Source organism: Hemiscyllium ocellatum, chromosome 6 (genome assembly GCF_020745735.1).
Source record: "Hemiscyllium ocellatum isolate sHemOce1 chromosome 6, sHemOce1.pat.X.cur, whole genome shotgun sequence".
In the NCBI taxonomy this organism is placed as follows: domain Eukaryota; kingdom Metazoa; phylum Chordata; class Chondrichthyes; order Orectolobiformes; family Hemiscylliidae; genus Hemiscyllium; species Hemiscyllium ocellatum.
The window spans coordinates 91,535,386-91,551,997 of record NC_083406.1 but is presented as its reverse complement, the minus strand read 5'-3'; the positions used below and the strand labels follow the sequence as shown (position 1 = coordinate 91,551,997).

The following is a 16,612-nucleotide window of genomic DNA, read 5'->3' as shown; positions in this document are numbered from 1 at the left end:
AAGGTCAGTCTGCAAAGAAAAATCTTATTCATAATTTTTAAAAAAAATCAAGAAGGAAGCTTGGGAATTGTTTTGACTCAGATTTTGCAGGAGCAATGACTGAAAAACTGTCAGCATTCATCGACACTATTCCACTGGAATCGACAGCAACTTCTGGACTCCTTACGTGCACAGAATAATGTGCAAATCCTGAAGATACTAGTGATGATCTGCTTCTCCGAAAGGTGAGTTCTTAAATCCATACATTGCAATTAATGTGAATTCCATGAACGGAAAATGAACTTCTATTGTTACATTTTTAGTCTCACTAACAGCCTAATCAAAACTTGTACATTGTGAATGAATGAATAAGCGTTAAGTAGGTGCATTAATCTCATAATTAGTGTTAAATACTCTCAGACCTTGAAAAGCTATTTTTATTTGTGCAATTGAACACATTGATAGAAACAAGACATATGGACTAGTTTAAGTTTCTTTACTTAGAGCTATTGGATTGAAATAGAATCTATCTTATTGCCTTTTCTTTGTGGGTAGCTATCATAAAAGATAGTGACCACAGCCATTGCTTCACCACTGACTACAAAATCTAAGCCATTTAATAGCACATCTGGAAGAGTTATTCTTGCAAAGCAATAGCGGACAGTGAGATGGTGGGTAGCTTTGATGTTTCTTTGTAGATTATACGTAGTACTGGTTTCTTACCATTATTTTGCTAATCACTGAAACACATCCCTTACATCTTATTTAAAAATCCTTTAATGAGATTTTAAAAGTAGATGTGATGTCGGATAACAGGAAGCTTCACAAGCATTCAGGTAATAAAGGGCTGCAAAATGAAGCAGATACAAGAAAGAAGAATGGAATTATTCTGCTTTGGGCTTTATGACAATACAGAATTGTTCCAAGAAGTCTGGCACACTGAAACAGCAAAGTGCTGCTTTCTGAAGATGCTGTAGTCAAATGGTTTGGATTGATGGAAGAAAAATCTTTTCCAATTTTTGTTCAATTGATGGAAAATAAAACATCTTATTAGTTTCCATCAAATCTCATCTCAATTATTCAATCAAGTCTTTTGAGAGACTGAAGAAATACAAATGACTCTATGACTCTTTTTGTTCAAGGCAATAATTGTGTTCACAGTTCATAAAAAGTCTCTATTACAAGTAGAGTTAAGGGCAGTACGTAAAAGATCATGAATACAGAAGATATCAACTGTAATAATAAGAATAACTTTTCCTTACTAGTTGACGTGCAAATTTTATACAGAACTATTTTGGTAATAGAGAAATATTTTCTTGTACAGTGCAAGATATTAACATATTTGCAATGAACACAGCTTATAGCCTAAAATTATAAATCTATCCAGGTCAATAAAGACAAGGGAGTGAACTGTATAATATATTTAGTACTCAAGCACTCAGAAATAGCAAACAAGTTCTCAAAACATTCATCGTTTGCATTTCAATTTATCTGTAGCAAATAAGACAGAATGTAGGACAATAGTTATGAAAAATAAGGAAGAACATGCACTACTTAAGTGGTATAGAACTTGCCAAGTAGCACGTAGAGACCTAGGTGGTTTATAGGCAAAAGTGAGATTAGCATTAAGAGTGTGGTGCTGGAAAACCACAGCAGGTCAGGCAGCATCCGAAGAGCAGAAAAATCGACATTCCGGGCAAAAGCCTTTCGTCAGGAAGTTCCTGATGAAAGGCTTTTGCCCGGAACATCGATTTTCCTGCTCCTCAGATGCGACGGAGGTGGTTTATATTGACTCGTTGTTAATGTCTAAATACAATTTAATAACATACCGAGCAAATTAGATTCTGGCCCATATTCTCAAAAATAAGAGATTACTTTACACAAAATATGTGATCAACATTCTGACCACAGGTTCTGGATCTTAAATATTATTTGTATTTCTTTCTCCATAGATGCAGCCATTTCCTGAGTATTTCCAGAATTCTGTCTCATTTCAGATTTCCTGAGCTTCACATTTCATTTTTAAAGATCAAGCTAATATGTATATGCCTTCCATTTATTTGTATGTCCCAAAATGCCTTATACCTTCATACACAAAAACTTTCTAAAACCAGCAGGATGTTAGAATTCTTCACACCCACTGGCAAGAACAGCATAAAGCAGCAAGACTCACATTAAGGCACACTTCAGTGACTTGCAAGGTAAAGACTGCATGAGCTCGATAGAACATATAAAGAGTTGCTGCAGAGGTCCTAACTTTATATATAGTATGTGTAACAATGCCATTGCACTAGTTAAGATAGCTTCCCAGAAGTCTATTCTAGAAACTTGGATACGCAAGCAATGACATCTTTGGTTTTACCAATAATTAACATAAAAACATCTCTAATTCTACAAAATGTTTTGTATAGTATTTGTGGCAGTTCATTAAAATTACAGGAACACAGATATTCCTACCCTCATAAGCAAGCATTTAAAAGCATTTGTGCTTTCCTCAAACATTCTATGTATAGACTTTTTGATTGATAGTTGAACTCAATTTTGATAGCAGATCAAGTTAGCAATTTGTTTCAAAATACCATTGACATAATCAGCACAAAAACAAGCCACATCTACCTTTTGTATCAATAATGACTGTACCAATCCAAAACATTATAGCTAGAATTGTAACAAAATATCTTAACATTGATTTAGTTGCTGTCCAGGCAATTTTTTTTAATCTGACAAGCATACAATTTGTAATATTTTCTATGTCAATGAAGGAAACAATAAATACTGACTTCTTAATAAAACTCTATCCAGCTTAATCAACACATGTTGTATTTCTAGCAGCAGCTTATATCAACTTGGTGTAATTCAAGATTTGAGCAAAATTTTCTTTGCAACCGATTTCTCTCCAGTGACTCAAATAGCTATCTTTGTAAAACAAAATAATTTTAATCTGATTAAACCCAAATTTTGGTACAGATTGACAATACAGAAATAAAAATCAACAAGGAAAATACGAAATATTATTGCAGGCATTTTTAACGATATGTCAAGTGCATTTCAAGCAGAACAGACAGTTGTTACAATGCAGAGAGGCTCCTTTTCTTATTAATCACATACCACAATAAACAACTTTCACATGATCTAACTCTTAGGAACCATAACTTAGGGAGGGTTACCCTTCAAAATACACAAACGTTTTTCCCCACTATAACAAGGCAAGCTCAGTTACAGAATTTTATTGATACAGTAGATTGATACAAATTTGACAGGGGAGATAACTAGAGTAAGGTGTACAATTTGAATGCCTAATACACCATCAGTATTAAAATATTTTAACTAAAATCCTTTTTTTTCCAACTTTATCTAAAAGCCTAGACATCTCTGGCATCAATACTGACAAGTAAAATGCCACAGCATTTTAGCTGACTTCACATTTTATACAACTGAGGACTTACTGTCCAACATCTTCAGTGGTGGAAAGCAGAAGCAGTAAAGCAGATTACAGAAACAAGTATATATAGTCAAACACTAAAGGATTTTAGAAAAGGTGACTTTCCAACATATCTAACCACAGAAGTATGTGCTGCAGGAAAATGCAATAATGTATTTGTTCTTTCCATGAACCAGCCCCTTCTTGAAGGTACAATGCCACAGAAGGTACAATTATTAACAAGTATTGCTTAAGTTGTCAACTTTCACTGTGACCAACTTTCTTCACCCACACATTTAGTACACAGTTGTGTTGGTGATTTAAAGCTGTAATTTAAAAGCTATACAAGCACATTTTCAATCAAAACATAAAAAATATTTACAATTTCATTTATTTCAATCTCTCCGTAATGTCAGTACATTGTAGTCAGCACACATCACAATGCACGACAACCCACAATTTAGGACTTGATGTGTTTGCCAAAAGCTTGTGACCTTGAGACTGCAAATGCATGTGTAATAGATACAAGATGCTTTCCTTAACAACCAGTTGTTATTTAGACAATGTCCTTTAGTCTTGAGCTTTACAGTACAATTACCAAGCTCTAATGCCAACATCTGCAAATATCTACTCTTCATCTTCTTTCCCTTTTGCTGGGCTTACGACGCACCTGTTAGACAAAATATAACAAGAAAAATGTTTTTTTCCCCCTTGTAAGAATAATCTTTGAAACAATCTAATTGCAGCTTTTCATGAAAGTTTTGACAGAGCAGGTTGTTTTAGATTTGGCTTTGGATAGCTTCGGTGCAGGCTGATCTAAGCTTGATATAAACAAAGTTTCCACTCATTAAATACAGTTATACGGAATAGGATAAATACAAAACCACCTTTCTTAAATTAGAATTTTAGATAATACCACGTATGCATTAAAAATGTAAATAGGTGACTTTTACAACATGTCGAATAAGGATCAAAATTCCTAAGTACAAAAAACAACACTGAGGTAAAATAAGAACTAAAAGCACTGAAGAATCTCAGCAGCTTTAACAGCACCTGAAGACAGAAACAGAGTTACCACAAGTCCAAAGCAACTGCTAGCTCCCTGCCCCATCAAGTTGAGCTTTTTATGCTGGAGATAAAGGGAAAGGAGGAGCAAGTGGAACAGAAGGTAAAAAAAAACCCAGAATAAAAAGTGAAAGGAGTATTAATGATAGCAGAGAAGGGTTAAACTGATTAAGAACAGATGCTAATAGAAGAAAATTGGGCCACTTATTAGAAGCAAACACATGCAAACAAGGCACTAACTTCTCTACCCAGCACTTTCAGTTTTTAACGTATTTCTCTGCCTCCTCTTTCGCCACAGCATGGAACTCATCACTTATCCAGCCCCCTTCAGTGCCGAAGAGGAATCAGTATAAACTATAGACATTCATTGTACTTCTCTCTCCACAAATGCTGCCAAACCCACTGAACTTCTCCAACACTTTGATTTTATTTTAGATGTTCAGCATCTGCAGTACTTTACTTTTGTAAAGCTGAAAAGAAATTTGTTTTGAAGTTCTGTTTCAATCTAAAGGATGACAAACAGATAGTGCTACAGCTTTGAACAGATGCCAGGATTTGTAACAAAACTTGTACACGTTCTGATATACATCATAATCAATAACCATACCCTCAATGTGCTTAATTCATTCTCCTCTTCTGTGTTCACTCCATCCACTGAGCTTTCCTGAGAAATGTCCATGTTCTCCAATGAGCTGTCATGATGAGAATCCATCTCTGCCGATGAATCATCTTCTCTATTGACAGCTCGTCTTGAACGTCCTCCGCGGCTACAAAACAGAAATACAAAAGATATATTTCACTTTTAAACAAGTTATTCAGAAAGCAGTCAAAAAGGTCCACTTCGGAATGACACTTTGAGGTTAAATGCATGTGCACTAATGTGAAAGTGGTTTAGTGCTGATTTTTGAATTCATACTTCACATAAGCATTTAAGCATCCAACCATTTCTAACAAAGATTAGTTCAATACTACAGTTTTGTGTTGAGACAAATGCAAATTTGAGGATCATAGAATCACTACAGTGCAGAAAGAGGCTATTTGGCCCATCGTGTTTGTACTGACTCTCCAAAGAGCATCCCCCAGATTTCACCCTACCTCTGGAACTCTACATTTACCATCACATCATAGCTTCCACATCCCTGGACACTATAGGCAATTTAGCACCTAACGTAAACATCTTTGGACAGTGGGAACACTGGAGCACCTGGAGAACGTATAAAGTTCACACACAGATGGCTGCTCAAGGCTGGAATCAAACTCAGATCCCTGGTACAATGAAGCAGTACTGAGCCACCATGCTGCCTAAAAAGGATAATTTAATGAAGGGGCACCTGGATTTGCATCAGGGATCTCTTCATTCTGCAATCAAATGCTCTACCACTGAATTACACCCACAGTATCATTAAAAAAAAATCACCTTTTAGTACCTTTCATTTACTTCAAGCTTTAACCTGGTGAGGATGGTATTATCAAAACAGAAAAACATTTTAGTTCTGCTACATACACTGGATCATTTAACCTTAAATTTCAAAATATGTAACCAAGTTATATTTTGGAAATCACAGCCAAAGTCTGGAGAGAGTCACAAAGATGCCCATTGTGAGTAACTGAAAACACAACACAGTGTAAGCATACTGTAATCGGAGGCTGGTGTTAAATAACAATTTTTATCATAAAGTATAAACAAACTTGCTTTGTATTTGACAATAATACAATTGATTTAGGATTTTTTAAAATGAAAACAGTTGACAACAAAATTTGAACAAAGATTCCAGACTGCCTTTTCCCTTGTGCTACAGTCCCCAAACACAGTCAGGTAGACAGCTTACAAACCTATTAGTTCAGCATAGCATGATGGCCCTGATCTAACATTACATTAGTGCCAAAAATGATTGAAGACTGGATTAGGAAAATAGCATGGTTCAAAAGCAATGTTCCCTTTAAAGCTCCACACATATCAACCATCATGCGAATGCATTGCTTCTACTTCCAGAAACTGCTGCCACACAAGTCAGAAGTCTGAGTAGTAGCAAGAAAATTCACAGGGAATGTTGGTTAAGGACAACAACTCACCTAATTTGAAAAATTGCATTTAGTAGGAGTATTGCTTTTAAAACAATTAAAAGCTTGCTTGCAGAAAGAAAAATGCAGTTATACCACTTGCTGGGCTCAGTGATATTAAACTTTGGTTGCTAGTTCTCAAATTCCAAAAGTAAAAGATGGTATTAATCACAATCATACTTTTATGCAGAATTACTACTTCACACGTTCATGTTTTATATTTTGTACAAATAGGCGCACTGATCAACTGGGTTTAGGTTTTAATAAAAATTAGTTTGATTGTTGACATTGCTATGATCCCTACTACTGGACAAGTCTGATACAGAAATACGGCTTAATAGACCCTATTTCTTTGATCTGGGTTGCAGCCAGGCGGTCTTCCACAGAAATGCAAGCATGCAATGCTGCAACTTCAATTTCGACAATAATAAACAGAAGCAGCAGCAGCAGTGAAATCTGGAACCCAAAGTCAATGCCACAAACTGCATACAGATTGCCAGAATCTTGGAGCTGCTGCACATACAACTTACAGAGAATGTTGTACAAGTTTATGACATGAAGAATAAGCCAAACTTATAGACAAGTTTAACGATAACCGAAACAATTGGTAAAGTACAGCCCTATAAATTGCGACAGCACTCAAAATTCATTCCCTATCACTTCCATAAGGCTAAACATAAATATGGCTTTAAACCCCAGTCTTGAAAATCTGACAACCTCCTCCCTGAATCATCCTACAAATGAGCTTAGAGTTTCTCGGCATCTAATAATCCTTTCAGAATTTTTATCAACTACTTCTAGTCTGGAACATACAAACTTAATTCCATACAGAGGTAATCCGTTTTTAAACAGTTCAATTCAATTCAAACAATATCAATTCTGTAGCAGCAACAGTCTTACAAATCCAGCTCCACCCAAGGTCTTTGCAAATACCAAGACCAAAAGGGGTTTTTTCGAGTTGTGGGTATTTTCCTCAAGTCAAAAACAAATTCCAGAACTTTTTATTTGAAGCCAAATGCATTACACTGTTCATTTAGCTCTATTGTAAAACTTCTTCCAATGTAAATAAATTTTCAATAGCTTCCAGAAAAAGAAATCATGTCTGTAGAAATACATAAAGTTAATCATTTAAACTTCTTCTTAAACAGACCAAACATGTCATTATTTAAAATCCAAACTCTAAAATAAATGATAATAGAAAGTCACAGGTGTTACAGCACAAGTGGCGGCCAATCAACCCATCACATTGGTATCTTCTCTTCAAATGAGTATTATTACCTGCTGCCAATTCTCCTTATACCCTGCACATTATTTCTATCCAAAGAAGTGTCCAAAATTCCTTCAAATGTCTCAAATGAAGATGCCTCTACACTTACAGGAAGTGCATCCCATACGCTATTTAGAATTTTTCGTGCTCACATTACAATTGATCCTTTTACAAAATCACATTCTATGTCCTCTCATTCTTGTTCATTCAATAGCAGAGTATTAAATATGTATAAAAATCACACATTTAACATCACAACATACAGAAATCCTGATTTTTCCAGTCTTGTAGTACAGGTGCGCTCATCTGTTAATAGGGCATTAAACTGCATTATCATTCAGGTGAGGAAACAGTTTGCAGTGAATACATCTGGAATTACTTTTATTTATCCAACTTACCACAAACCAGATGGATACAAGTTATCCTCCAATAGAGATTTCTGTGAAAATGGTCATATGCAAACTGTACGCTAATCATCTGTGCACAAATTCATATGTTGTATGACTCAACTCTTGTTTTAGAAGTATTATATTTGGGAAATGGCAATGTAAAATGGTTAGTTAAAATGAAAAGCGTCAACATTTGATGAAGTGTCAAACCACATCCAGTGTAAAGTTAATACTGACATAGATGCAAAGGATTGTCAGATATAATCAGGTAAATTTAGCTGCAGACTGACTGTGTGGAGTTTGCACGTTCTCCCCGTGTCTGCGTGGGTTTCCTCCGGGTGCTCCAGTTTCCTCCCACAGTCCAAAGATGTGCGGGTCAGGTGAATTGGCCATGCTAAATTGCCCGTAGTGTTAGCTAAGTGGTAAATGTAGGGGTAGGGGTGGGTTGTGCTTCGGCGGGTCCGTGTGGACTTGTTGGGCCGAAGGGCCTGTTTCCACACTAAGTAATCTAATCTAAATAAAACTAAATCAAGACAATGCCAGAAATCAGAATGAAATGTATGTGCCAGATTCCACACATTGTTTGTGTCTGCTTCCATTTTCTTTAGTCACTGAATCCTTAACCCTGAGAAAACAAGTGATCTGTTCTTAACTTTCAGCACTTGATCATTCATCGCCTAAACAGATCAATGCAGCTTGCTATTGTATTAATTACTGAGAAACTAGCAAAGTACTGAGCTATGGAAACAAGCCTGCCTTAGAATCTTCAAATATTTCAACTTAACACAAATGGAAAAATCTGAAAAAGATTATTATTTTCACACCAAGATGATCAAAGGAGTATGTTCAACATATTAACCTTATCTCAGTTACACTAGTCATTTCTAACTCTTTAGTTAAAGTCGTTATCTACTCACAAAGTTTTCTTTGGTTGCGATTGTGGTGTGGTTGCCATTTTTGGTGGCCTTCCTCGTTTCTTCTGTGGCGTTGATTCCATAGATAATGACTCAGTTACATCAGATTCTGGAGTTTCTATTCTATAGTATAGATAATTAAAATATTCAGTATTAATTTGTTAAATTCCTAAATGTTCTAAAATATTTAATATCTAAAAAGTATATAAATACTGACATATTTAAATTCAGTTTAGGTTTTGGAAGAATCCTAATACAGAGAAGAATGGAGGATAATTTGTAAGGTTATATTGAAATAATATGAATTAAATAAGTGCAAAATATGTAGTTTATACATCTCATTTAAACTCTTTCAGTCCTAAATTAGTTTTGTTTTCTGTAAACACTTGCACAAAATGAGTAGACAACTTTTCAATTCCTAAAATATTGGAATATCCAGCTTCAAATCTATTAAGGGATTAAACTGAAGCAGACCAGTAAAAGTGTAATAAAACATGACTGATAGTGTTATGATAATTTTCAACGAATTACAGAAAAATTCCATAAGCAATGAAAAAGTAACCTACTGGCTAGCTATATTCTCTTAGTCAAATATCCTCTAAAACTTAAAGCATATCGCACAAAATTTAGGACAGAATAGGTTGCACCAACAAAACCTTTGTTATAAAGTTACTGCACACTTTAGTTCATGTTTTCATACAACTGTGGTATTTTATTATTGAAAATGAGGTTTAAGAGGGATATTTTATTAAAATAATAAGCTAATGGATCACAAGACTCCGAAATTTCTATAAAAGGGAATGAACATTCTCTAACAGTTGTCAAGTTAAAGGGTAGGATTTTCATGCATCTGTCCATGCTAAAAAGGGGACTGGTTGACAAATTATTTGAAGGAGGGGATTTAATTCAATATTTGCAATGCCATTCCTGCCATCGGCAGGCTTCAGTGGCATTGAGCAAGGGAGCAGGCAGCAAGCCCATATGCAGTCCCATTATTCAGTCCCGACAATTTGGCACATGCAAGCTCAGGATCACAAACCATGGGCGAACCCTTGTTTGGAGTCAGAACCATTTGACAGACAGGAGCCAAAAGATGTTGCCTGCTTCACCTATCAATTAAGTACTGTATAAGAAATTAAATGTTTTTAATGCAAGGATTGCTGGGTGAAATGAACAAATATTTTACCTTTATCTTCACTGTAGAGGATACAAAAACATTCCAGTAAACCTATAAACAAGGAGGTCAAAAGGAGAGAGGAACCTAATGAGTTTACAATCACAACGGAAGTGGTGGAGCTTATGAAGAAGCTGCAGGCTGTTAAGTTCCCAATCCTGATGGGACTTCTTTCTAGAGTCTTAAAAAGAGGAGGCTAACGAGGTAATGGATGCATCTATTAATCTTCCAAAATTTCTTTGATTCAGAAAAGATTCCATCAGCAAGTAGGAAATGTAATGCCTCTATTTATGAAATAAAGGCAGAAAACAGGAAACTACAGTCCAGATTGACATTTGTTGCGAAGACAGCAAGAGAATCAATCATTAACAAGATTATGGCTACACAATTAGAAGATAGAGCAAGGTAATCAAGAAAAGTCAGAATGCTTTTGAGAAAGAAAAATCAAATTTAAACACTTCATGAGACTTTGCAGAAAGAGAAAGATGGTTTGGATAAAGGATAGTCTTTAAAACAGATTTCCAGAAAGTGCCCCTTCCAAAGTACAGGGGATCCTCGATTAACCAAACACCAATTATCCAAGAGAGATCTCAAGGTCCCGATAGAAACATTACATCAAAGACATGTTTCCAACAGTGACTGCGTCTTTCGTTTACAGTGATTAAACAGTCACCATCTCCAAATGACTGGCCTCCCGCCCTCTCTCTCTCCTCACTCTTTCCCTGAGTGTGTACCCTAGGGGTGTACCCTAAACATCTCCCCCACCTCCACTTCCCAGAAATAATCTCTCCAACATCATCATGTGCAGAGCAAACGTGGAACCTGTCAAAACGTTGCAGTAAAAAATTGCATGTGTGGCTGTGGCTCTGTGAGAGTGCTATTTGGATACTTACCCCACAAAGACAGCAGCAATCTTGTTGGTGTGCAGTCCGGATGCCCCGGAGAGGGAGGCGGGGATGAACGGAGGTGGGGTGGTGGGGGCTGTTTGGGGGAGGGGGCCTACGCGCTTTGTACTGGTGGGGGGTGCGGGGGTGGTGTTGGACCTGGTCGGGGAGCAGGGGGTGGACTGAGTCAGGGACGAGAGGCAGGGTTGGACCAGGTTGGGGGGCAAGAGGCAGGTTTGGACTGGTTTGGGGGACGGGATGGGACAGGGTTCTGGGGGTGGGAGGAGAACGGGGTCTCACGCGCTGTGTGTTGCTTCAGTCTCCTGAACAGGGAGCAGACTTTAAAAACTCAGAGTCCCAGAGGAAAGGCACTTAATTGATTTTCCGAATAATAGTTTATTTGAACGAAATAGTGCCTGCCCATCTTGTTCGGATAATCGAGTTTCCACTGTGCTTGCAGAAAAAAGCTTATGGTGTAGACATAATATATTAGTATGGAAAGACTGGCAGAAAGCAGTATGCGTAAATAGGTCTTTGCCCAATTGCCAAGATGTGATGAATGGAGCTGGTATTGGGACCTCAACTTTCCACAATTTACGTCAATGAGTTGGACAAAGTGAGCAAAGGCATGGCTGCTAAGTTCTCAAATGATACAAAAAGATAAGACGAAAGTATTGTGAAGAAGGCCCAAGAAAGTTGCAGATGGATATAGATAGAGTGAACAAATGAGCAAAAATCTGGTAGATAGAGAATGATGTGGTAAAATATGAAGTTGGTCACTTTGTCAGGAAGATTTAAAAAAACAATATTATTTAAACTTAGAATAACTACTGGAGTCAAACAATGCAGAGAAATTTAGGTGCTCTCGTGCAGGAGTCACAAAGCATTAGTTTGTAGGTACAGCATGTCATCAAGATGGCTGGTGCAATGTGATCCTATATTACAAGAGTTAGTGAACACAGAAGGAAGGATGCTATGTTTCAATTTTACTGGACATTGGTGAAATCACATCTCCAATAAAGGTGTATTGTTTTGGTCTTATTTAAAAATAGCATGCAAATGTGTTGGGGATGCCTCAGAGGAGGTTCATAACATTGATACTTAGAATAAGTAGTCTTGATTTGGAGATTCCAGTGTTGGACTGGGATGTACAAAGTTAAAAATCACAACACCAGGTTATAGTCCAACAGGTTTAATTGGAAGCACACTAGCTTTTGGTGCGTCGCTCCTTCATCAGGTGATAGTGGAGGGCTCAATCCTAACAGAATTTATAGCAAAAATTTACAGTGTGATGTGAGTGAAATTATACATTGAAAAATGAATTGTTGGTTTAGACTTTCATCTGCTTGAATACCATGATAGTTTCACTTCTTTAATGTGTAAATCACAAAACCTTTTTGTTTAAAAGGTTGCTTTCTCAGGTTAGCTGTTAACAATGGGTGATAGGTGGACAATATGTTGAAGGTGTTAGCCCCCTGAGTTCTCTGTATATGCCATGATGTTTAGATTGATTCTAATCTAAAAAGTGAGATATGGGAGTTTTACATAAATTCATGCAGTTTTTGAGCTCAGAGTTTTACATGACTATCACCTGATGAAGGAGCAACACTCCAAAAGCTAGCGTGCTTCCAACTAAACCTGTTAGACTATAACCTGGCGTTGCATGATTTTTAACATTGTACACCCCAATCCAACACCGGCATCTCCAAATCATGACAATTTTTTTAAAAAATTGTGATTTACACATGAAAGATGTGAAACTTTCATGGTTTTCAAACAGATGAAAGACTCAACAGATAATCAATTTTACAATGTATAATTTCAGTCACATCACTCTAAATTATTGCTATAGATTCTGTGTTAGGATTGAGTCCTCACTATCACCTGATGAAAGAGCGACGTGCCGAAAGCTAGTGTGCTTCCAATAAAATCTGTAGGACTATAACCTAGTGTTGTGTGATTTTTAACAGAATCAGTAGGTCATCTTAGGAGGAAGGATTGGAGGGCAGGCTTGTGTCCACTGGTGTTACAAAACATGAAAGGTGATTTGATTGATGTGTATAAAGATCCTGAATGGTCTTGACCAGGACTTGGAAAGAGCGTTTTCTCTCATGGGTGAGTCCAGAACTGGGGCATCTTTTTAAAATTAGACATCATCCTTTTGGACAGAGAAGAGACTTTTCTTCTCCCCACTCAAAAAAAGAGACTCCTGTGATTTCAGAACCGTTTACCTCAGAAAGTGGTATAAGCGGGGTCAAGAACAATTTCAAGGCTTGAGTAGGTAGATTCTTGTTATGAAAGGGAACCAAATGGTCTACTTCTGCTTCTATTTCACATGTTTGTATGATAGGCCTTTGTCTTTAAAAGGGAAATTATCATTGAGAAAGTGCAAAAAATCTTAAAATGGATTGGAGTACATTATCCACTAAATAATATACTCTTCTGCTCTGTACAACAGTGGTATTTATATAAATGTCAACTGACCCTTCTAATTAAATAATTTCATTGAAATGGCAGTTCAAACATTGGCTTTATTGTATCAACAGATGGTGGATATTCTTTCATGACTTCAAACACTTTTAGCCTTTTTAATCTGGAAATCTCATCGACAGGAGTGGAAAATTATTTAGAATGCTATCTTGGATATTTTCTAACTTCAATTAAAGAGACAAAAAATACAAAATAGTTTGCATCCTATTCAAACACAAGAACCATCATTAATCAAATTGGCAGTTACAGCTACATATCTCAATTATGAACCATGCTCTTAGCAACATAAATGTAGTTCAAATTGAGGATTGACTTGAATTCCACTTAGTCATTTAGGAAGGGCATAGCAAGCTGGGGGGTGGAGGAAGACAGGAACTAGAATGGACCATCTTTGTTTGACCAGAATCAAACATAGAAATTGAAGAGGAAACTGCAGTTTATTTCTAAAAGTCTAGTTGAACCCTTCAAGCTTCCCCGATGTAGTGTTAGAGAGTGTATTATGAACTTTTAATGCAGACAAATCTTTCTAACAGCGGAGGACCAGAAGTTGTGGAAGAGGAAATTGATTGTGATGCATATACAAAATGACTAAAATTCATACAATACACAAAAAAGTAAATTGAAAAGGCAAAAAGGTTGTTGGTCGACATCACAAAAGATTTGGAGATAAAAGCAAGGATGGATGTTTCAGTGGCTCAGAGGCTCCCTGGTGTGCTACATTAGCTTTGGAACTATAACTTTAAATGATATACTGCTCTTGAGATATAGTGCAGACTATTTGAATTGTACAGCAAGGCTCAGAGTAAAGCCTTGCACAAACCTAGCTTCTAGTTTGTTTAGTTTACTGGGACCAAGGTGTTTATAGTGGTAGAGATCCAATAGCTAGATGAACTATAGAACCCAAACTTATAATTAGAGCTAGACTTTAAAAATGCAAGATCAGGAAATACTTCACAACAAGGTTAATGCTATTCCAATGACATTTGTATAAATCACAATAACAAGACAAAAGAGAGATCACTAAGAAAGCCAATTAAATTAAGGTAGTGATGCATTTCAAATCATCCAGATGTAGAAAACTAGATGTACGAGTGACACAGATGCAAATAAGATTATTTGTCGAAGTATTTGTTAAATTTGAACACAAGTTGTAAGGTGCAAGAGTTTAGACCACAGCTTCCCAAACTGCAGGATGCGACACCAATCGTCAACTTGAGTCACATTGGTGTGGCTAACAGCATAGCTTCTGACTGAGGTTTGCAGCTGTAACTGCCAATTTTAATAATAATGCTTCTGGTGTTTGAATAGGATGCAAAATATTTTGTCATTTTCTTTCTCCAATAATGTAGAAACAAGAAGATTAATGATAAAAGGGATAATTGGCCCAGGCAAAACAAGACGACAAATGTTACAAAGAACAGAAGTTGAGTTATGAGCCAAAATTCTAGGGTGGAGTGCTCCATGGCACCAATAAGGACCTAACCAAATGCAAAGAGATATGTGGCCCCTTTAAATCCTCTCAGCTTTTTAAATAGTGGATGTAGCCTAGATCCTCAAGACCTGACTGCCATCTATAGTAAGCTGTTTTCTCTCCACCTCCACCCATTCCTCACCCTCCTAACACTACAATAGGGTTCCCCTTGGCCTCACCTACCACTCCCAAGTCTTTGCATTCAATGGACCATTCTACACATATCTGACACTATGACTGTCCCAAACTGTCCAATTTTTCAAAAGGTAGCCCTTCCACCCCAGGAATCCCTGAACTCCTGTTATATCTTTTAAGTAAAGGGCCCAAAACTGTGAAAAAATACTCTAGATGAGGTCTATCAATGACTTGTACAATTATAGTAAATATCATTTTTATAATATTTCCTCTTACAATAAACAAGCACAATTCATCTAGCTTCCTGAATAACATTCTTTACCCATATGCTAATGCTCTGATTTCAAGTACCAGGCTAGCCAGATCCCTTTACACTATAGAATTTTGTAATTTTTCTCCATTGTATATCTGCTCTTCTATTCTTCCTACTAAAAGTAGACCAGTTCACATTTTCTTACGATGAACTCAATCTGCCAAATCTTAAAGCCACTCACATACCTTTCTATACCCCTTACAGACTCAAGTTCTGTTCACAACATGCTTTTCAAACCACTTTCATCGTCAGCAAATTTAGGAACCATACAACTCAGTCCTTTAATCCACATCACTAATCTAGATTGTAAATAGTCAAGGCTCCAGCATGGATCACTGTAGCACTCCAGTAATTACAGCTGGCAATATGAAGATAACTCATTTACTGCTAGTTTCTGTTTCCTGTTAATCAACCAATTCTCTATCCATTTTAAAATGTTACCTCCTACACCATTAGATCTTAGTTTGTGTGGCAATATTTAATGTAGCATCTTAGCAAATACCTTTTGAAAATTCAAGTACAGACAGTTCTCCTACAACACATCTTTATTAAAGATGATTTGTCTGTGACACGATTTTTGCTTGACGACCTTTTTTCTAATAGTAAACTCTCGTTCACGGGGCTACACGATTCTCATCCTCAGCACTAGGTGTCACAGTGCATGGAGGACTGGACTTCACATTGGCCTGACATCAGTTGGCTTGTACACTTTCTCGTGAAGAACTTAATGATAGGTTTGTGCTGGTGGATTTGGGAAAACAGCGATGAAAATGTCTCTAAAGCCTGAGACCAAGATGCTGGGAGTAATTTGTTAATTTAACTTAATGAGTTGAGATAAGCTAGAAATTTCACTGGAATTGACTAACAGTAAAAGAACAGTATTGAGAAGCAGTTTAAAACTTGGCTTTGCTGTTTGTATTAAGAGCATTTTTCTCTTTGTTTAAAAAAAATGTTTAGATGTTAAAGAATATTTGCAGACTCCTGTGAATTAGTTTGAGTGACTAATCACTATGGTAACAAAATGCAGGGACGTGGCCATGGTCAGTCAA

At 36.6% G+C, this 16,612-nt stretch overlaps 1 protein-coding gene across 1 annotated transcript in view; it reads right to left on the bottom strand.

Annotated features, from left to right (window-relative positions):
• Positions 1 to 2,896: 2,896 nt before the first annotated feature.
• Positions 2,897 to 16,612, bottom strand: part of pds5b (PDS5 cohesin associated factor B) — a 237,068-nt gene continuing 223,352 nt past the window's right edge. Inside the window, exons 33-35 of the mRNA XM_060826137.1 lie at positions 9,100 to 9,219; positions 5,073 to 5,232; positions 2,897 to 4,070 (exon numbers count right to left, since the gene is read on the bottom strand). Of these exons, the coding sequence (XP_060682120.1) occupies positions 4,035 to 4,070; positions 5,073 to 5,232; positions 9,100 to 9,219 (316 nt within the window). The 3' untranslated portion in view covers positions 2,897 to 4,034. The remainder of the gene's footprint in view (positions 4,071 to 5,072; positions 5,233 to 9,099; positions 9,220 to 16,612) is intronic.